The 21,398-nt window shown below is 50.3% G+C and overlaps 7 protein-coding genes across 7 annotated transcripts; 5 read left to right on the top strand and 2 right to left on the bottom strand.

Annotated features, from left to right (window-relative positions):
• Positions 1 to 2,159: 2,159 nt before the first annotated feature.
• FTJAE_12296 (fructose-bisphosphate aldolase class II) lies at positions 2,160 to 3,411 on the top strand (the record flags this gene model as incomplete). The annotated part of the gene is made up of 4 exons (XM_037345327.1): positions 2,160 to 2,267; positions 2,326 to 2,436; positions 2,491 to 3,264; positions 3,322 to 3,411. 4 exons carry the CDS (start codon positions 2,160 to 2,162, stop codon positions 3,409 to 3,411), a joined length of 1,083 nt encoding a protein of 360 aa, XP_037200687.1.
• Positions 3,412 to 4,020: 609 nt separating this feature from the next.
• Positions 4,021 to 5,348, bottom strand: FTJAE_12295 (KES1-like protein; the record flags this gene model as incomplete). The annotated part of the gene is made up of 2 exons (XM_037345326.1): positions 4,021 to 5,199; positions 5,286 to 5,348. 2 exons carry the CDS (start codon positions 5,346 to 5,348, stop codon positions 4,021 to 4,023), a joined length of 1,242 nt encoding a protein of 413 aa, XP_037200686.1.
• Positions 5,349 to 6,667: 1,319 nt separating this feature from the next.
• Positions 6,668 to 9,019, bottom strand: FTJAE_12294 (ankyrin 3; the record flags this gene model as incomplete). The annotated part of the gene is made up of 1 exon (XM_037345325.1): positions 6,668 to 9,019. The coding sequence occupies one exon, from the start codon at positions 9,017 to 9,019 to the stop codon at positions 6,668 to 6,670; it is 2,352 nt and encodes a 783-aa protein (XP_037200685.1).
• A 3,388-nt stretch (positions 9,020 to 12,407) lies between these two features.
• On the top strand, positions 12,408 to 14,982 carry FTJAE_12293 (acetyltransferase; the record flags this gene model as incomplete). The annotated part of the gene is made up of 3 exons (XM_037345324.1): positions 12,408 to 13,311; positions 13,362 to 14,474; positions 14,540 to 14,982. 3 exons carry the CDS (start codon positions 12,408 to 12,410, stop codon positions 14,980 to 14,982), a joined length of 2,460 nt encoding a protein of 819 aa, XP_037200684.1.
• A 1,053-nt stretch (positions 14,983 to 16,035) lies between these two features.
• Positions 16,036 to 17,713, top strand: FTJAE_12292 (sphingosine kinase; the record flags this gene model as incomplete). The annotated part of the gene is made up of 4 exons (XM_037345323.1): positions 16,036 to 16,117; positions 16,173 to 16,223; positions 16,288 to 17,294; positions 17,345 to 17,713. 4 exons carry the CDS (start codon positions 16,036 to 16,038, stop codon positions 17,711 to 17,713), a joined length of 1,509 nt encoding a protein of 502 aa, XP_037200683.1.
• A 685-nt stretch (positions 17,714 to 18,398) lies between these two features.
• On the top strand, positions 18,399 to 19,571 carry FTJAE_12291 (uncharacterized protein; the record flags this gene model as incomplete). Its single annotated transcript, XM_037345322.1, has 1 exon — positions 18,399 to 19,571. One exon carries the CDS (start codon positions 18,399 to 18,401, stop codon positions 19,569 to 19,571), a length of 1,173 nt encoding a protein of 390 aa, XP_037200682.1.
• A 726-nt stretch (positions 19,572 to 20,297) lies between these two features.
• Positions 20,298 to 21,169, top strand: FTJAE_12290 (uncharacterized protein; the record flags this gene model as incomplete). The annotated part of the gene is made up of 2 exons (XM_037345321.1): positions 20,298 to 20,407; positions 20,494 to 21,169. The coding sequence occupies 2 exons, from the start codon at positions 20,298 to 20,300 to the stop codon at positions 21,167 to 21,169; spliced, it is 786 nt and encodes a 261-aa protein (XP_037200681.1).
• Positions 21,170 to 21,398: the final 229 nt, after the last annotated feature.

Genomic DNA, 21,398 nt, shown 5'->3' with positions numbered 1-21,398 from the left:
GTTCTGGAACCTCGTAGCTTTTAGGCGGGGTTGAAGGACGGTGGACGAATGGGAGGGACTGGTGGGGGTAAGACCTCGAAACCACAGCTTCTCTTTGTATGGACCAATGCTTCGATGATGTATTCGGGCGGATGGGACCTTGACTGCTTCACCAGATCCGCTGAAGGATTAGGCTACTTGGGATTGTAATTGGGTGGCTTTCTAGCTTCACACGCAAACTGCGTGACGTAAATATTGACAAGTTTATGACCATGTCCGACTGGCGTGGCATGCATTGTCCTGTCGATCAAGCAGAATTTGCAAAATCTGCATTCGCCATTTCTGGGCTGGAGATTCGGTGTCAGCCGGGAAGGAATGGAGAAATTGGACATTGGAAACATCAACTCGAATTGCTGATCCGAGTTTGCCTCGTCATTGTCATGATGAATATGGAACTGCGGTTCGGTATTAGATCACCGAGATCATGTTTGGTTGACCACCCCACAAGATGATGTCGAAGCTCCACCAATTCAACTGCGATCATGATTTCCAACTAAGATTACTCAAATTGAGTGTAATATGAATGATATTGCTGGGGAGCACGTTTCAACAATGCGCAAACCCTTGCATTGAACGAGAATGATTGAGAAATGGTTGTCGTCGGCAATGCAACCGCGGCGGCGCAATGGTTCATATGATTGGGCCCAGCTTCGTGGCTTTGGAGATTTGGTCCAAGAGCATCAGCGGAAGTTAGCCCGGAACATCCACAGCTATGGGCTATGGCGGGCCTTCCAGCCAACCGTGATGCTCACGATATCCAAGTATGCGGGGAAGATGGGGTCGCACGAGAATCAGAGTCAGTGTATTTGCTAAGAAGTGAGAGCGATGAGCCCGATCAATGGTCTCCAAGGGACAGGCCGTCCCGCATGTTCCCGTCGAGTGCCCCGAAGCATCGGCTGTGGTAGGAATAGCTCTCGGCACAGAGGAGAGGCTTAGGAGGGAGGGCATCATATAAGTCGGCTGCCCCTCCCCCCATGTTGATGTTTCTGATTTTTGAATCCTGACAATTCCTTACACTCTCGTCATTACCGACATCATCGCTGGGTCGCCTGTCTAACTGCCAAAAGTGTGTAAGTCGCATCACTCTCCACTGTCACCTACCGAGCCCAATCCCATCCACTGTATTTGCTCTTCAACGGCGCCGCTGTGTCGGCGCCCCCACTTTACCACCGAGCAGACGCTCAACAACGTCAGAGAGCTCCCGCTAGCTACCTCGAGTGAGCTTGCTGGGGGAGCGATTTTCTGGACAAAGTCTTGGTCTGACGAGCATGTGTGAACCGGGCTGTCCTATAGCGGAGACGAGGTGGGCAACATGATAGAGTCAAGAGCCGTGAGAGGAAGAGACAGTAGCGCAGAGGCCGAGAGAAGGTCAGAGAAGCCATATCGGCCGCGGAGCCACCGGAGAGCCACCGGGAATCGGAGCAGCCGTAAGGGACCTGAGACTCGAGAGCCTGAAATGGGTTGAGGTGTGCGGTGAACAAGATTGAGCGTTTCCTGATGAGGCGACAATCTCAATCGTCTCACTGGATGGCGCGGTGAATCGTCCAACAGTCTCAGCCCATTCAACAGTTCTAAAGCCTCACGGAACTCAATTCACGGCCCGTCAGTATCAGACGATTCGCGACGTATCTCCGTTGTCGCCAATCGAGGAGCAGCATGCTGCAAGATGCATTAGACGAGCGTTCCTGGCGAGATGAGAAAAAGATCCGCGGTCTTATCATGGCCTCTCTTTATGCCTCACCGACACAGCTGTTGGATGTTGTAAACAGCTCATGGCCTCAATCTGATGAACTCATTCTGGCCCGCACAGAGCATCTCTCGGCAAGAGCGTCAGAATTGCCCCTCCCTGCCCCTCCAAAACGCCGTAACTGCCACTGTACCCCTTGCCGTGTCCTTCTAATTACCCTTACGCAGCTCTGTTATTTTTTTTGGCTTTATTTATCGATAAGGACCAGACAGAGTGGGATTGAAAACCCCGCTATAACCCCCCTCCTTCGTCATTGCTCTGCTCCTCTTCATTCATAACTGACAAACTTTCTTGCTCAATAGACTTTTTTTCTTCTGCATCTCTCATCCCAACCTACATTTTCTATCCAACCTAAGCTTCACAAACAGCAACAATGGGTGTCCAAGAAGTCCTTAGCCGCAAGACTGGTGTCATCGTCGGCGACGATGTCCTCCGTCTCTTCGAGTACGCTCGCGAGCACAAGTTCGCCATTCCCGCCATTGTATGTCTCAACCATCCAAAAACAACGCAAATCATCGCAACTAACATTAACCTCACAGAACGTCACCTCTTCCTCCACCGTCGTTGCTGCTCTCGAGGCCGCCCGCGACAACAAGGCTCCCGTCATCCTCCAGTTCTCTCAGGGTGGTGCCGCCTACTTCGCTGGCAAGGTATGTTCCCCAACAAATTTCTCAATCGCGTCAACATACTGACACATTCTTCAGGGTGTGAGCAACACCGACCAGGCCGCTTCCATTGCTGGCTCTATCGCCGCTGCCCACTACGTCCGCTCGCTCGCTCCCACCTACGGCATCCCCGTCGTCCTTCACACCGACCACTGCGCTAAGAAGCTCCTCCCTTGGCTCGATGGCATGCTCGATGCCGACGAGGCTTACTTCAAGGAGAAGGGCGAGCCCCTCTTCTCCTCTCACATGATCGATCTCTCTGAGGAGCCCGTCGAGTGGAACATTGAGACCACCGCCAAGTACCTCAAGCGCGCTGCCCCCATGAAGCAGTGGCTCGAGATGGAGATTGGTATCACCGGTGGTGAGGAGGATGGTGTCAACAATGAGGATGTTGACAACAACTCTCTCTACACCCAGCCCGAGGATATCCTCAACATCTACAACACTCTCTCCCCCATCTCCCCCTACTTCTCTATCGCCGCTGGCTTCGGTAACGTCCACGGTGTTTACAAGCCCGGCAACGTCAAGCTCCACCCCGAGCTTCTCGGCAAGCACCAGGCTCACGTCAAGGAGGCCCTCAAGTCCGACAACGACAAGCCCGTCTTCTTCGTCTTCCACGGTGGCTCCGGCTCCTCCAAGAAGGAGTACCTCGACGCCATTGGCTTCGGTGTTGTCAAGGTTAACGTCGACACTGACATGCAGTTCGCTTACTGCTCCGGTATCCGAGACTACATGATCAACAAGCGCGAGTACGTCAACACTACCGTCGGCAACCCCGATGGTGAGGACAAGCCCAACAAGAAGTACTTCGACGTAAGTTCTCACCGCATTACCGTATATGCATTATAATGTACTAACGCTATGTCATAGCCCCGTGTCTGGGTCCGTGAGGGTGAGAAGACCATGTCCAAGCGTGTTGCCGAGGCTCTCCAGGACTTCAACACTGCCAACCAGCTATAAATGTCGATAAATGACAATGACTGGTTCTAATGATATCCCAACTGCGGCAAAATTCATGAGTATCGTTTGGAAAAGAAAAAGAGGGATCTAGAAAATGCCCTCACCTTGGTTCCGACATAACATAGCAGTGTTTAGTTGCAGGGGCGTTACGAGGCGATGAAAGTAGTAAAATTAATGAAGAAAAAAAATTGACGACGTACAAACAGCTTGAGTGTTTGATACTACAATGGAAATATGTGACTCTAAAGTAAGACCTAAGGTACCTTCGGCCGATAAGATGATATAGGACTTTACATCAATGCGACTTCTGGATGTGGATGACTACCAGCTTAGAAAAACATGAAAATCATGTCATTAATCGTAGAACATATATAGCCTGTTAAGTATTATACAAACCAACCGTTTGAGTCTCCCGTGGTTCGTCGCGGAATGCCTCTTGTACCAGAGAACATTTGCCGAGCGTGTATTCTAACCCATGTCCATACCGCCTCTTTTGGTTTAACCTTGCACCTTTATACGCATGATCTTTGTGATTGTGCATCATGCAGCTCACAATCACCATTTCCTGTTCCTATATCTCATCTTGCTTTGGTATCTTATTTGGCGTGCCTATCGACCAAGAAGCTCCTTCTCCATCTGGGCCACAGCTTCCTCCGAGAGCTGCTGGGCAGCGCGAGCATCAGCCTTGGTCTTGTCGAATCGCCAGAGACCACCAGTCTTGTCGGCCTCTCCATCAGTAGGTACACCGACGACCAAGCCGAGCTGCTCGAGGACAGAGTCTTGACCCTCCACAGCGGTGAAGTACTGGCGGTCCCAAGTTCGACCCTCAGACTTCTCCTTGGTGCGCATGTTACGCTGGGCATTCTCAATCTTACCCTTCTCAGCACCTGTGGTGTCCATGTCACCCTTCTGGATAGCATCAGCAACGCGAGACCAGGCGCGCCGGGACTCGAGAGGGTGCTGTTGATCGATGGGGGCAACCTTGAGCTCAGTCTGAGCGGTGTTGACGGCGTCGTAGGTGCTCACAAGAGTCGACTTGGAGTTAGACTTGGCAGGTCCTGAGTAGATCTCGAGGGCCTTGTTCCACTGGCCAGTGACATTGTAAAGAACATCCTTCTCCTTGCCCGTAGGATAAACGCTGGCGACGATGGTGTTCTTCTTTCCTGAGAGCCATCCCTTGCCGCTATAGTCAATCTTGGCAGTGAAGCCACTGGAACTAGTGATGTGACTTGAGCCATCAAGCTCGACAAAAGGAGCACCAAAAATCAGACCCTCGATATGAAGACCAGGGAGGGTAATGAGGTAGGATTCGATCTCTCCAGATGGAAGAGGAATTCGTAGGACAGCGTGACCGATCTGCTTGACAATGATGGTGCTCTTGAAAGTGGCCTTCTGAGCATTGTAACCCTCAAGCTCGATACCAGTCTTGTCGTTGCGAATGCAGTAGGCGGTAGCAGGAGGATGGTGGCTGACCTGCTCTGAGACAAGGGTTGTCTCGCCAGCCTCGTCGGACCAGGTACCGAGGAAAAGCTCACCCAAGAAAGGGTTCAGAGGCTTCTTTTCGTTTCCAAACTGCTCACTTCGGCTGGCGTACTGGTGCTTCAGAGTCGAGAGGAACCACTTGAGGACGAGCATAGTACGCTTGGCGGGATCAGACTCGGCAGCTGGGGCGGTTAGGACGGGAGGGTGCGTGGCCCAGTATGCAGAGAATTCGGTGAGAGATTGAGAGGATAGGATGAAAGGGGGCGCGGTGAGAGAAGACAGATCGCCATTGAAGGATGCGATGGACTATTAGAGCACGTCGCAAAGACGAGGTCAGCTACTGGCATCGCTGCAACCACGCAAAAGCATGGAGTTTAGACATCTATATCTACCTTGAGGAAGGCGGACCAGCTGCCGCTGTTGGCCTGCGCGGCTGGGGCTGTAGAAGAGGACATGATTGTATATCTGAGCCGTGTATAAAAAAAAGTCGGGGAGTGAAAAGGGAGGGTTCGCGACAGGACAGGAGATTTCGAAGGCGGTCTCGTGTACAGTAGCAGTAGGTACCTGTTAGCGTAGCAGTTGACGAGGGGCCGATTGTGGATTGCGGGGTTGTAAAAGCAGGGGGAGGACAGCTAAAAGTTCAGAACGAGCCAGACAGATGGAGCTCGCGGGGCCGGCCTGGGTGATGCACTGCAGATGAAGGGTTCGATTAGGGTCTACTATTAGTTTATCGATGACGGAGGCGACGTAATTCCAGTGTTGGATACAAAGAAGGGCTCCAAGCTTGGCGAGATCTTGTAACGGTGAATCTGACTGAGTTACAGTACCCGTCTTGTAGTAGTTAGAAGTGGGACTATCGTAGGTTTCAAAACCGAAAGGGGTAATGGGCCGATCAGATAGAAAGACAAGAGTTGAGAAGAGTCAAGATCAAGAATATGATGAAGGAGAGATTACTTTGGCCAAATGTTGAGCTTCTATTGCTTTCTTGGCTACAGATCACGAGACCTAGTCTATCTTAATCTCACCAAAATCTTGCCTTTAGTAGCCCGAATTGAGAGGCGCCCATCATGGACTCTTTCGTTGAGCACTGCCTCGCCCATCATCACTCGAGCCTATTACGTCAACACTTGAACGCCGTCATGACGTCCCGTATTCGTATGCACCAATAGGTTATTGTTGTTGTATGTTAGTGGTTAGGCCGAGAGGTCCTCCCTCCTCACGGCTAATGGCGTTTTATTAATTAATTAATTAATTAGTTAGTCAATCTCACCATCACGTCACTTCTTTGAATATTGTTCAAACGGCGCGGTCGTTGGTGGTCGTTATGTCCTCCGTGCCGCTTAATCAGTAAGTAATCTCGCATGGATGTCATGACTTTTCGTATCCGTAACTGTAACTCGGTTGTCTCTCGCTTTTGATAAGACTACATGGGACATTGCTAGGGCTGAAAAGCTTAGCTATTGCACAGCACAGCACGTGGATCCGGATATAGAGGAATGAATATGCATGGGTTTATGCCAACATGCATACAGCACTCGGTGATACATAACTTACACTCCGTCCATGACTTTTGTTCACGGCTCATGCGAGAGCGATCAGTCATAATGCATGGTACAAACAAACACTAAACATGAATAATATCTCGCCAAGTTACAGCAATTCTTTTGTGGTATCTCATGAAGCCCAAGCCCAAACCCATATTACATACAGTTCTGCCGTTCAGCCCTTACTCCATCCATTAAATCATACCTCATCGCCAAGTATTACACCAAAGTCAATTATACTTCCATCCCTCAATCAACTCCGCGACCTTATCCAGACCTCTCTGCATGGCCATGCCAGCTGGTGTGCCCTGTCGATAACCTCCGGTTCCATCTCTGTCCTCCCAGGCATCCCACACTGCGTTTGCGTGGTACTGTCGAGCACCCTTCTCAAGCAACATCCTCACACCCCCGATGTGCCCGCGAAGAGCCGCGTAGTGAAGAGCTGTAGCGCCCCGATCGTTCTGATGATTCACGTCAATTCCCTGCTGTAGCAAGAGCTTGAGGGTTGCTTGGTTTGCCGATGCCTGGAAAAGAATCGTATCACCATGTGTTGTTAAAGCTTGCGTATTTGCACCGAGTCGAAGAAGCAACCGGACTGTCGAGATGTGCCCATGAGATGCAGCAACGGAGAGAGGTGTCCGACCAGGGAAGATGGTGCTCTCGAGGGAGGCACCATAGGACACAAGCCGCAGTAAGATCTCGTCTCGTGCGTGCTGAGCGGCAACGTGAATCGGGGTCGTCTGCGGCTCGGGTACCAGATATTCCTTACTGCCCTTCGAAGGAAACATGGATGACACCTGCATACCCGCTCCCAGCTCTAGGAGTGCCGTGACAAGGTCAACATCGCCCATCTTGACTGCGTGAGAAAGAATGCTCATCCCGTCCGGTCCTACTCGCTCGACATCAGCACCGAGTCTGATCAGGCGAAAAATACTTTGCGCATTGCCAAGCTTGGCTGCCACAAGTAGAGGGGTTTCGCCTGTCTTATCCAAGATATCAACAGGTGCGCCTGCATCAAACAACAGCTGGAGGATGTGAGGCTTGTCCTTGTGAGCTGCCATATGCATCGCTGAGTACCCAGAGTGTCCCTGAGTGGCTGCTGGATCGGCTCCATGGGCGATGAGATATCGCACAGTTTCGTCATGCCCTGTGGATGCTGCTGCTAGTAAAGGTGTGTTTCCGTTGCGGCTGGGCAGATTAGGGTCTGCACCGCTATCTAGAAGAACAGCAGTGATAGCTGTGCATCGAGAGTTGATGGCCATCGTGAGGGGAGTATGCTCGCGGAGTACGCGATCAACGTTTGCTCCTCGAGATATCAACACCTGGGAGAACTCTTGGTTGCGCATTGCGATAGCCATGTGGAGGGCTGTCTTTCCATCCGGTAATCGCACCTCTAGATCTGCACCAGCTTGTACGAGCTTTGTTGCCGCAGACCAGCGACTATGCTGAATCGCCACGAGAAGTGGTGTCTGGCCATTATAGTCGACAAGGTTGATATCGGCGCCTGCGTCGATGAGGACTGGGAGCGTTTCATCGTCGATAACATCTGAAGCGGCCGAGAGGTGTAGGGCTGAGCATCCATCGTTATCGATCGCATTGACGCGGGCTTTCATGTGAATCACAAGAGTTGCAAATTGTTCTGAAAACCCGCATCTGATCCCTCTCATCAATGCTGTATGACCATCAGTAGTTGGCTCGTCAACATCGGCACCAGCCACGATGAGAAAAGCAGCGATCAGCATATGTCCTTTGTCGAAAGCGCGATGCAGCGGGGAGAGCATTGAACCAGCCAACATTATGTTGGGGTCTGCGCGTTCGAGAAGGATATGAAAGACAGCAGTCTCATCGCTCCGCTCAATGGCATTGTGCAGTTCATTTGCGGCATCCTTGGTTCTCACGTAATTGACTCCTGGTGGTGGTACAAGGGTATCAAGTAGGATCTGGATCTCGGCAGAGTCACTGACTCTAGGTAGCACGACAGATTGTTGGTTTGGCGCTGTGAACTTTCGAGCAAGGCTCCGTAGTGCCTCATCTACTCCAATATCTGGCTCAATCACGCGCCTCCTGTTGTCATTTTCCCCAAAGTTATAACCGGCACTACTCAGAGTTAGCCTTGAGCCAGCGCACTTAGAAAAGAAGGTTACTTGCCGTGTCGCAGCATTGAGGAGGGTATGGAGAGACGCTTGGTGAGTGCGTAGCCGCGCAAGATACTCTTTCAATGCTGCTTCATTCCAGACGATGATAAGCTGCGGTTCGCTGAGGTGAATGCCGCTGTCCCTATCTGGAGCCTTTATGCGTTTCAGTGCTGCCCTCAGCTCATGCACATCTTTCGAAACGGAATAGACGAATTCGTTGTTTGATGCCCGAACACTTTCTGTGCCACCTTCAAACGACCGGCTGAGCTCGTGTAACCTGTCAAGCGCATTTGTGATCGCGCGACACTCCTTGGCGAGAGAAGCCAGAGTGACTGGGCTGGTATTGAGACAATTGGAGATACCCCTACACTCCTCAGAAAGTTGCTCGCATATGTCAATCAAATCCTGCAGGTCTGCCTTCTCGACCCGACTCTGAAGTTGATCCATCCTTGGAGGAGAACAAAATTTGGTGGCAGTTGGTCCACTCAGAAATGCCATAGTAGTAGTACAAGCCACCAAACAAGATCAGACTCGAGCAGGAAACTCGGGGGGTAATGTATGATTTGACAGCTGCAAATACTTCAGTAAGCTTGCGGTTCCTGCAGAGAGCGGACCAAGCCCGTGCCTTCGCCTTGCCCGTGCTGAGTTTCGTGCGCAGCAAAGCAGAGCAAAGCAAAGCGAAAGGAAGAGTTGAAGCCTCAACTCAAATCGACTCAGCGCAAGAGAGTGACGATGGCCCGGGCTCTATTTGCTGCACACCGTCGTCACATATTGAGACCAGGCAATCCACAAAGCAAAGTCACAAGAGGCTAAAGAGGTTCCGAAGAAACAGAACGAGTCGGCTTCTAGCCCGGAAGCAAGCCGTGCCCTACTGTAGCCTGTAATTAAGCCAACATCCTTCCATGGATGGTGATTCCTAGCGTTGGGTGCGTGGCAGTTGGTCCTATCGTGTCCTGGGCGTTGGATCTAGCGCAACCGCTCAGTCAAGGATAAGGGGATAAGCCACCCAACTGCCTGGGAGTTAGTTGATCAATACCCAGAACGGCGACAAATAGGGTGCGTTGGTGCTCGAGCCGGCAGATGGGTCTCAACGGTGGCGTCTGCATCTGCATGTTCGTGAGTCGCTCTCTTTGCGTCTTTCATCCAATTTGGCAGTTACGGAGTCTCGAAGCCTTTTTAGCCTTATGGGGAAGTAAAGCCGCTAGGCAGATCCCTGGCTGAAGAAATCTGACCGAGTCTGTTCTGTTGAGCTGAGCGACGTCTTGATTATCATGCTCAATCAGCACTGCTCAGGTAATGCCCCGTCGGAGGATTGTACGCAACGCCCAAACGGTGAGGCGTCGATGGTTTTAGTAGAATGTCAATGCTTAAATGGCGCCTCGTCTGCCCGCGCAATCCATCGTCAACATTGGATCTCCGGAAACCCGTCTGCCCGGTGAGATATCTATGCGATAACCGCCCACCCATTTACAGTAGCGTAGCGCGGATCCATTCGACGGTGGCCACTTGCTTCAGCGGGCGAAAAAGCAATACCGATTAGTTCGTCGTAGGCTGATTCAGAAGATGCAGACCCTGAATTTGATGAGTGGAATTCTGTGTCTCGCCCTGAAAATGCGCCCCTTGGCGTCACACGGGTTCCTGGCTTCTCGCCTTGACCCGGGACGTGCATCAAGAGTTCAGTAATGAATTGCCCTCACTCAGCTTGTTTCAGCCCCATGAGATGGAGCAAACGCCAGTCAGCTCGTTTTCCAACAGAAGAACCCACACAAGAAGTGAAAGATGAGTGGAAGAGTTGCGGATTTGAAGAAAGAGTTTCAGATGCTTCTCGAGACTACGAGCAACCATAATTGAAACTAGCTTGAATTAGAATGTCTCGCATTCAAAGTCTAATCCTTCGTAAACTTTCTCTTGATATCGTCATTGCCTGGGGGCTTCTGTCGTGCAGTGATGGATCGGGACTACCAGGATCAAGCTGGGGAATCTCTGCAAGGATCCAGTTGTCAGCGGAGTCAGAGTTTATCCGGACTTTCCGGATACAAGCAGCCGGACCTTAGCTCCGGCTAACTCTTTAGTTGCGTCACTGAAGTCGAAACAGAACTAACCATTACTCACGATATTTTTCCTACGACTAACGCGACTCGACTCGACTCGATCCTGTTTCAGATCCGCCACGAGCCACGTTCTTGACTTACTACGCTAGCAACTATTTCGAATTTCTAATCAGCCGAACTTAAACATCCGCCCAATCTGGCTGGGATACTCTGGAAGGGTTCGCTGGACGCTCAGAAACAGAGCTCCTCGCGGCCGAAGAATACCATGACTCAACCATCTACACAACCTCAGCTTACTCCACAGTTCTGTTTCTCGTATGGCACTTTGCGAGGTATGTTCGAGTCAGAAGTACCGGCTTTTGGTATACCCGACTGATCATTTTACTCTTTCTTTTCTTTCCAGACTTTCTTCGACTTTCAAGATCTTCCATCGATGATTCAATCACACAGAATCTCAATGCACTTGTGACACCGTCTCGATCCGGATTTGATCCCTCGTCCACATCGCAACGCGTCCCAAGACCAACCTCAAAACAGATTGATTCCCAGTCATGCTTAGATTTCAAGGAGAGAGTGCTTTTTCCTTCCTGGGAGACCCGGACTGAAGTACTAAATTACTGCGCTCTCGTAGCGGCAAGCCCGGACCCTGATGACCCGGACCGAACCATCAGGGAATTAGAGAAAGAACAAGACCGCGATAGAATCGTCGATGAACGATTAGATCCATATTCCGGTAGATTCTTCCCACGTGAAGCACGTACCGAGCGCCTGGCTTCGCTTGTAAGACAAGAGAGAGGCGTGGAGGGTATCGTACGACATAGAACATGGGAGGTCGTACAGCAACGATGCGGGGGCGACCCTTTTGAAAGCTGGGAAGACACAATCAGCAAATGGAGGAAAACCAAAAAATCGAAAACGAATGTATAATTAATTTATGATATCACGAAACACCACTCAGACCCTCCAACGACCATTGGAGTGCGAAACCTGCAGGAGAAGGACTATAGAATAGAGACTTGCTGTAGGATATTAACGCCTCTTGTACAAAAGTAATATAAAATTCTCAAATAGTCCCTCTAATCTTGTACTAACTTACCTAAATATCTTCATCATAATGTGTAAAAGTAATAGAAATTCTTCATATAACCATACTAATCCTATGCTAACTTACCCAAATCTCTTCATCGTTTAGTATAAACGGCTCAAGCTTTGGTATCTCTCGTAGCATGCCCTGTGTGCCAAAAGATTACCATTTTAATGATCATTTCGCAATAGAAATGCACTCTCTATGTAGTCTTGAGCTGTTTTCATGAAATTATGAGTTTATTTACTGAATATCATATTCTCTACCAACTCTCATGAGGCTTCCATCCATGCTGTCATGGGTCCTAAACTGCCCCGCCAAAACCACCATCTCCGCATAACCCAGCAACCCACCACAGGCAGCCTCCGAGAAATTGCCGGTCTACCGTAGCAATTCCTGTCCACATCATTTCGACCCTAAGTCGTATGGTACAGCACCTTCAGCTTTACACGACATCTCTCCACAATCGCCGGTCAGGGAAGCCGCCTCTTTACCCTTCGTTACCCTCCTGTCATCATCTCCTGGCGAGGTTTTTGTCTCGTCAAAGCTTCTCTGTACCGCTTCCTCCTCCTAGCCCACACACCCCTCATTCGATCCTGCTGGGAGCTTATAATCCTCGCCGACAACGGACGCCGGCCGCAATTAACTAGCTCACGACTTCCCTACGGTTCCAAGACTAGAACTGTTCCCTATAATCACGATGCCGCAACCTCTTGCCTCCAAGGAGGCCTCGCTCTTCCGCTCCGTTATTCGATACTATGAGGACAAGCAATATAAGCGTGGTCTAAAGTCGGCCGAGCTTATTCTCAAGAAGCATCCGAAACATGGAGACACCACTGCGATGAAGGCCTTGATTTTGAACTCTCAGGGCAAAACGGAAGAAGCCTTTGCATTGGGAAAGGAAGCTTTAACCATGGATATGAAGTCGCACATCTGCTGGCACGTGTATGGCCTGCTGCACCGGGCAAACAAGAATTTCGAGGAGGCCATCAAGGCTTACAAGTTTGCTCTGCGACTAGAGCCTGAGTCGGCACAAATTCAGCGCGATCTGGCTATTCTGCAAATTCAATGCCGCGACTACCAAGGATACATCCAAAGTCGAACCGCCATGCTCCAGGCCCGACCCCAGATGCGCCAAAGCTGGACTGCGCTCGCCATTGCTCACCACCTTTCAGGAAACCCTGCTGAAGCCGAGAAGGTCATGAATACATATGAGGAAACTTTGAAGGCGAAGCCCTCGAAATTCGACAATGAGCACTCAGAAGCAATTATGTACAAGAACTCTCTAATTGCGGAGCAAGGGGACTACGAGCGTGCACTCGAGCATCTCAACACGGCTGCCAAGCAAAACCTCGATCGATTGGCTGTCATGGAGGCTCGCGCCGAGTATCTTCACAAGTTGGACAAGAAGGAGGAAGCTGCAAAGGCCTACCGGGCTCTCCTTGACCGCAACTCGGAACACCCAGCATACTACCAGAAGCTCTTGGAGGTCATGGAGGTATCAGAGGACGATTACAAGGCTCGAAAGGCTGTCTACGACGAGTATGCGGAGAAGTCCCCTCGTTGCGATGCTGCGCGCCGGTTGCCACTGGACTTTTTGTCAGGTAAATCCAATCAAGACACTAGCCAGCAACCAGTACTAACTCGTTAATAGGCGACGACTTCAAGCAGGCTGCTGAGGCCTATTTGACCCTGATGCTTAACAAGGGAGTGCCATCGACCTTTGCCAATCTTAAGCATCTTTACTCCGACTCATTCAAGAAGGACACCCTCCGTGAACTGGCCGAGAGCTATTTGAACTCGCAGGGTGCAGATTCGGAAAGTAAGGATAAAGGAGAAGCGGCAGCACTGTACTACCTCGCACAGCACTACAACTACCATCTCAGCCGGGACTTGACAAAAGCCATGGAGTACGTCGAGAAGGCAATCGAGAAGGACCCCAAGAGCGTTGATTTTGCCATGACCAAGGCACGAATCATCAAGCATGGCGGAAACATACAAGAAGCCTCCAAGGCAATGGATCGAGCCAGGAAGCTCGATCTTAAGGATAGATACATCAACACAAAGGCAGCCAAGTACCAGCTTCGCAACAACGAAAACGACAAGGCTCTCAAGACAGTCGGACTTTTCACTCGCGCAGAAACTGTTGGCGGTCCCTTGGCGGATCTTTTGGATATGCAGAGTGTCTGGTTCTTGACAGAAGACGGCGAGGCATATGCTCGACAAGGCAATGTTGCCCTTGCTCTTAAGCGATTCCAGCAAATCTTCAACATCTTTGAGGTGTGGCAGGAGGACCAGTTCGATTTCCACAGCTTTTCTCTGCGCAAGGGCCAGATCCGAGCCTACATCGATATGATGCGATGGGAAGACCACGTCCGTGATCATCCCTTTTTCTCAAGAGCTGCTCTGGATGCGATTGAAGTCTACCTCAAGTTGGCCGATAAGCCTTCCGCAAACGGTGTCAATGGTGCCGATGGAGAGGACGCTGAGGATGCTCTAGCTAAGAAGAAGGCTGCCAAGAAGGCTAGAAAGGAGCAGCAACGTCTCGAAAAGGAGGCTGCCGAGTTGCAAGCCAAGCAAGACCCTAACAAGGGCAAGGATAAGGATGGAGAAGTCAAGAAGCAGGACGACGATCCATTCGGACTGAAACTCGCCGAAACCACCGACCCTCTCGGGGATGCCATGAAGTTCGTTAACCCCTTACTACAATTCAGCCCCAAGAACATCAACGCCCAATTCGCTGGCTTTGAGGTCTATATGCGTCGCAGTAAGTTTAATACCATAGATTGCCAAGTTTTTATCTATTTATTTACTGACCCGTTCCTCTTACAGAGAAGTACGTTCTCGCCCTACGTTGTCTCACAGCTGCCCTAGAACTTGACCCCAAGTCCCCCAGGGTGCATGAACATACTGTAGCGTTTGCTCAACTATTGAAGACTGCGACCGACATTGAGCCCAAAGTCTTGGAGGTGCTGAAGACTGAGTTTAAGGCAGTGGATCCTTCCACAGATCTCGTCAAGTTCAACGACGAGTTCCTTGCTGCTAACAAGGGCAGCCCTAGACACGTTCTCTCCGCCATCAAGGCACAGAGAGTTCTAGGCCAAGACAAGGCCAAGAGCGAGGAGGCTGTCTCTGGCATCTTGGATATCCCTGATGTGACCTATGAGGACGCCATCGAGGGTCTTCAGGTGCTCAAGGGTTGGAGGAGTGCTCAGGTGGAAGCATACAAGAAGGTGGCCCAGGAGAAGTTCCCTGACGTGACGAGACTCGCATAAAGGGGCGTTGCTTACTTTCTTACTTGCTGATACTTAAAAAGTTCGTGGGGGTTCAGCACATCGCATGATGATTATGCTGAATGACATTGGCCATATAGATGCATGTAACCGAGGCTGCGATTCCGAGGTGTTCCAGTTCAGGTTAGAAAAAGGTTAGGGAAGGAGAAGGAAGGACAGTCTGGCGCAAGGAATGACTCCGAAGATGGCGGGGAAATGGAGTTTTGGGAACATGGGGAAAAGTTAAAGCATCCATCCATCGTGTAGAACAAGCATGCCGCTGTCAGCCTCATTGGTCGAATACATTGGCTAAACAAGAATAAGCCGTTAATCTCTGGGGAACTGAGATCCTAGTTACATCAGAAGTGATGACAAACCTGAGATAAGCCCGTAACGGGCAATAGTTCCTTGTGTCGAAGTCAAATCGTCGTCTTCAAGATATCTCGTGGCTCCGCGGCCACCGAATACTACAGCTAGCTAGTGTGGAGTTGGGTGACTATCTCTGGTTGTCTTACCGCGGCACCGCCTGGCAGTTCCATACAATAGCCCCACCGAGTCTTACACCCAGGCGCTGTTGGCACTCACTTACTACTGGTTCTAACTGTCAGCTGCCAGCAGGTGCCCGCGCAATTGACTTCGTTAGGGACATCGCGAATGCAAGCATTTACAGGGGCTTTAGGTCTGTAATCTCGGATGCGACCCCCCGCAGATCAACAGCCTAGGTTCAACGGGCATCCGCGTAATCCGATTCATCCTAAGAAAGCAACTCCTTACGGAAACATTCCAAAACATACGCTCGTTATCGGAGGCTTTGGATTTTGGTCTTTCCTTTTTATGTCGCAATAGCGAGCTGCCCTAGTCCTTTATTTTCTCGATTTTTTCTTTATCCAATCTGTCTGTTGCTTCTACGGGATCTTTTAATCGTAATCGCGACCATCGAACTAACCCTTACACCCGCCCCTTACCTTAGCGTTTTAGGTGTTCGATATAAAACACAATCGATAAGCTCATTGCTGGCTGACATCAGCTTCAATGAACACGGAGGTTGATCGAAAAATGGACGAAGGCATTGGAATGTTGCTCCTCTTGGAGGACAAGAAGAAGTTGACCATTGGAATCGAAGAATTGGAGCTCAACGGTGCGGATCTTTTGGACAATACAATGACGCCAAGTCCTCGACTGATCATTAACAGACCCTGCTGCAAACAAGTCAACTCGCTCCTCCTGTGCTCCTTTCTCTGGCAGTAAGCATTCAGAACTGTTATACGAGACAGTATGGAAACACTTACTGATCATGCTTCTCTGCAGAACCCGCTCCCAACCATAGCATACCCTTCTACAACGTCCTATGGGCCGAGCTCTCCAACGACCAGATCATAATCGACTACGCCTATCACGCTTCGAAGACATTGATCAAACCCAAGAAATGGGTTTTCACGCTTGCCAAGGACGACGAGCCGACCAGCGGTACACCAGCCGAGATTTTCGTCAAGACTCTCATGACGCGCGCCTATGGTGACGCGCAGTCTCAGAAACGCGCTTACGTGCTGATCAACCCGAACTCCGGTCCTGGCGGTGCTATCAAGCAGTGGGAGACTGAGGTGAAGCCGCTCTTCCAGGCTGCAAAGATGCAGATTGACCCCGTGATATTGAAGCATGGTGGAGAAGCCGTTGAACTGGCGCAAAACGCCGACTTGTCCAGATACGATACTATCATGGCATGTTCCGGTGATGGAACGCCACACGAGATTTTCAACGGACTTGCTAAGCGACCCGATGCTGCAAGAGCGCTTTCTACGATGCCTGTCAGCCATATCCCTTGTGGCTCAGGAAATGCATTCTCTTGCAACTTGTACGGATCTCATCGACCTTCTTTCGCCGCCCTCGCCATCATCAAGGGTGTCGTGACTCCGATGGATTTGGTGTCAGTCACTAGTGGCCACAACCGCATCATTTCGTTCCTCTCCCAGACGCTCGGCCTCATTGCAGAATGTGACCTCGGCACTGAGCATATGCGATGGATGGGCAGTGCGCGTTTCGAGGTCGGTGTCGTTCAGCGCATGTTTAAGAAGAAGTGCTACCCCTTTGACCTGGCTGTCAAGGTGGAGATCGAAGACAAGGGCGATGTCAAGGCTCATTACAAGCATCACGCAAGCTCTACGAGTCTGAATCATCTAGCTAAGAAGCTTGATGCAGACCCCGTAGCCGAAGATGCAGGTTTGCCGCCGTTGAAGTATGGCACGATCCAGGATGATCTCCCTGAAGGATGGGAGTTGATCCCCTATGACAAGGTTGGCACATTCTACGCCGGTAACGTGAGTAATCAAAGTAGCCCTTGCATTTGGAACAATACTGACTGTCATAGATGGCTTATATGTCACCTGATGCTCCCTTCTTCGCTGCCTCACTCATCTCGGATGGTTTGATGGACCTTGTCACTATCGACGGTGATCTGCCCTTATTCACAGCTATCAAGGTCCTTCTCGATGTTGAAGCTGAGAAACTGTTTGACAACCCTCATGTCACCTACAAGAAGATCTCGGCTTATCGCATCATTCCCCGGGATCAAGAGGACGGCTATATAAGCATCGATGGTGAGAAGTGCCCTTTCGGACCTTTCCAGGCCGAGATCCACCAGGGCCTTGGGCGAGTCATCTCCAAGTCTGGCAAATATGAGGCCGCGGGACCCAAGAACTGGGACAAGGTGACACTAGCTGACCGCATCCATGGATGAGAAGAGAGCATGAAATTGGATTTATGACATGTTGGAATGGTGGCGGCTAGGGAAGCAGATGGAAAGAAAGGCTTTCTGGCGATAATGATACCCACGTAAAAGGATGAGCACATAGCAAGAGTTCTAGAAGTAGCACTTTTTAATCTCAGTGATTTGGTTTTAATTAGAGATTTGTATGAGCCACCACTCTGTAGTAGCTTAGCTACCTTACCTAGGTATTCTCCTTTTCGGTATAATATTGGTACTGTGCGTAGCTACCAGCAATTAGGTCGTCGGTATGATAACGGATGAGAGAAAATAGATTCGTTTTTCTACTTACATAGCCTCGTCCCTACTCACTTGAAATAACAATAGCCCCAGATTATTCAAGGCACAACCAAGTCTTTTAGCTTTCCACGGGCTCTCATCATTTTGATAAGCTGAGACTGACGCAGGAACCAACAGTGAGTGGATCGCGGGGTCCTTGAAAGCTACCCCACTGTCAACCTCAGGTCTTCACAGCAACTGGCTTCATTCCTCCTTTATTGTACCTGGTCGATGAGACTCTGTGCTTCGCACTGCCAATAAGGCTCTCAGTTATTTAAAATCGAGGCTTCAGGCATTGTACTTTCAATCCGAGTTCTTTTTTGACGCTGAAGGCAGCTCATTTGTGCACGACATGGTTCGTCGAGGTCGAGGTAACAGGATGCCATCGGGCCCCTGGGGGAGATTGAAACCTGTCGAGCAGGATCCGCTACAAAGCATTGGCCTTCCTTCTAAGGGTGACGACAGGTGTGTGTTAGGCGGTCAATGTTGTCTAGAGACTTGCGAGATTGATCAGTTCCCACAAGACAAGATAGAAAGGCTGACCAGAGACAGCTTGCTCAACCCCAAGACCCAGGAGTGGTATTATAATCAGATAATTTCACGTTTCCTTGCTTTCTGCACAGAAGCCGGTGACAAGGACTCAATTATACGGAGTTTCGAAGCTCTAGATATAAGAGCAGTCGATCCGACTCCTGCAACACCATATACCAGACCTCCACCTGGATACAGACAGTCTTCCGCGGCAACTTCTGCAGCAGCGTCGTCTTCAACATCAGCCCCTGAAACTTCAGCTAGAAATGCTACTGGTTCTTCTCAAACCCCTGACCCAGATTCCGCCAATGCTGCCGCGTCGCCTGCATCCTCTGCTCTAAGTGGCACTCTGAAAGCCCTCCGTTCTATCATACCGTCTAGTGGACCATCGACTTCTATGCTGGCAGCTATTGAGGATCCTGACAATACCAAATCTCTGCAGGATGTTCTAATGGCATTGAGGAAGCTTAGAGAAGGGTTGGTGGCTACAAAAAGAGCTGATCTTTTTTCGATCCAAGCATACATCTTCTCTATCCGTCTGTCCATTCTTGCCAAGCATCCCGAATCATATCACCCGGCGATTCTACACCTTCTTCGATACATGGCTGTATGGACACCCATGGTTCATAGTGAGATCGAGGAAATTACTGGTTATTTCATGCTGGATGCCGCGTGTCGGCGTAGGGACCTGACCGAGGCATATTTCATCAGACAAGACTTCAACATCAGGAACAAGAAACTAGACCGGATACTCAAGGCGCTGGCGCACGACGACTATGTCTCATGGCAGTTCTCGAAGAAGCAAGTCAGCCGACACTGCTTGAAGTTGATGGAGTGGGCCGACGACGATTTGAGACTTCACACCCTGAAATGCTTTTCAAGGTCGTATTTCAACGTGGATCTGCCATTCTTGGAGTTTGCTACTGGTCGCAAGTGGGATGAACTGAAAGAGAAGGACAAGGTTGGATGGGAACTCGGCGATGAACAGAAGGTCACGATTCGGAAAGTACGAGCCAAGTAAAAGTCTGCGTTGGCACTTTCCTCAGCAGCTGGTGGCAGGGGCGAGCAGTGTCTGCATGCATGGCTTGAGGAACCCACTTATAACTCTTGCCGTTGCTTCAATTTTAATGTACAGCGTTTCTTTTCACGATATCACTCTTCCATTGAAGCTTCGGACTCTACTGCTGTTTCTTGAAGACGTTGCCTGACTGAATAATGAATCTTAACCAGCAGATTATTACCATGGCCTCATATACACCTCCAGCGAAGATGTGGCAGGATTGTTGACACTCTGCTCTCCTATCAGGCACATTCTGATAAAGGCGACCCAATGGAGACCCTCATGGACTGAGAATTGGCAAGTCTCATAGACGGTGCCTCCTTACCTCCCCCACTGCTAATAAATGTGCAGTGCCAACCAGGTGCCTGTAGGCTGTGTGTGTTTTCTTCAACCAACCTGACCTAGCAACGACAACACAACATCACGAACTCACTTGGCAACCAAGGTATTTTGGAAACAAATCCAGATACTTCTTACGAATACTAACAATTTTTAGACTTCAGTTACCTTAAGTATCGCCGCGAGCGATGGCTAGCAACATCAAACTGCACTTTGCTTCACACCAAGATTCTGCTCTCTTCACCTTCTCTGCATCACTTGCAAAGTGAAAGCGCAATCGACTGAATTCTTTTTTGATACTCACACGACCCACTTACATTAAGCAAAACAACTCCTTCTGACAGCGCCATGGCACCTCCGCGAAAGAAGCCCCGTACCCGTGTCAGTCCTAAGGAGGACCCTGCCGATGAGCAGTCTGCTGGCATTCTCACGGACTATCGCACCTCCTGGCTTCTCAAGTAGGCGCTTCTCTTTCGCCTCGAGCTCAGAGGCTTTTAGAATCTTGCGCTGGGAATAAGTGTCGCTGACCTATATGCATGCACAGGAATGACGAGCAGCTAGTCGAGCTCAAGGTGAAAGGCGAAATTTTCCGAGTCGCCAAGAACGTCCTGACCAAGAACTCGGAGTACTTCGAAGGCTGCTTCAACGGTCGCTTTGACGAGGCCAAGAGGGGAGGCGTTAACTTCGATGACGAGGACATGGAAGCGCGATACCTAGGTCTCTACATCGGGGTCGCCTACAGTCACTCCTCTATTGTCCCACATGCGCCTCCCCGTCCTGCCCAGAATCCCGAGGCAGCACCTATCAAGACTCCTATGCGAGACTATGTCGAAGTCTACAAGCTTTGCGACCGCTTCATCAGCCCCAGCATGGGGGACTTCATCAGCCGCTGCATCGACGTCGCCATCGGCAATTTGCACCGCGCCCTCCACCGTACCGAGGCCGACCAAGGAACGCAGAAACTACTCATGCGCGACTTTGCCGACGGCTACGAGGCTCTTGACATGCGGCACAGCTCCCAGGTTGAGATTGGCGACCGGATGATCACCTACTTCTGCGAAGGGGTTAGCTACAAAGCTTGGATTGAGACGATGGAGGACCTTCGTGATCGTCCCAAGTTCATTGGCCATGTTTCTCGCGGTTTCGCGACCAAGCTTCAGGAGCTTCAGGCCAGTCGTAAACTCAGACGTAAGGAGTGGGCCGGTCCTGGCATTGCCTAGGATAACAACCTTTGCAACGAGAGAAGAAGAGGATGAGCTTCTTCCGAAAAAAAGTTATGGCTATTCGAGAAAGGTTCTGGCGACGAAGAATACCCCAATGATGATGATGATGATGCCACGGGTGATGATGATATTTGAAACCATTGCGAATGATGCGTGCAGATGCAGCCTGACCAGTCGCTACCTAGTGAGCAAGTGAAATGAGACTGTTGAGGAACATAACATGATG

Source organism: Fusarium tjaetaba (assembly GCF_013396195.1).
Source record: "Fusarium tjaetaba strain NRRL 66243 chromosome Unknown NRRL66243_c0000329, whole genome shotgun sequence".
Taxonomy (NCBI): domain Eukaryota; kingdom Fungi; phylum Ascomycota; class Sordariomycetes; order Hypocreales; family Nectriaceae; genus Fusarium; species Fusarium tjaetaba.
Note: the sequence above shows the minus strand (reverse complement) of the source record. Positions and strands in the feature narration are given on the sequence as shown.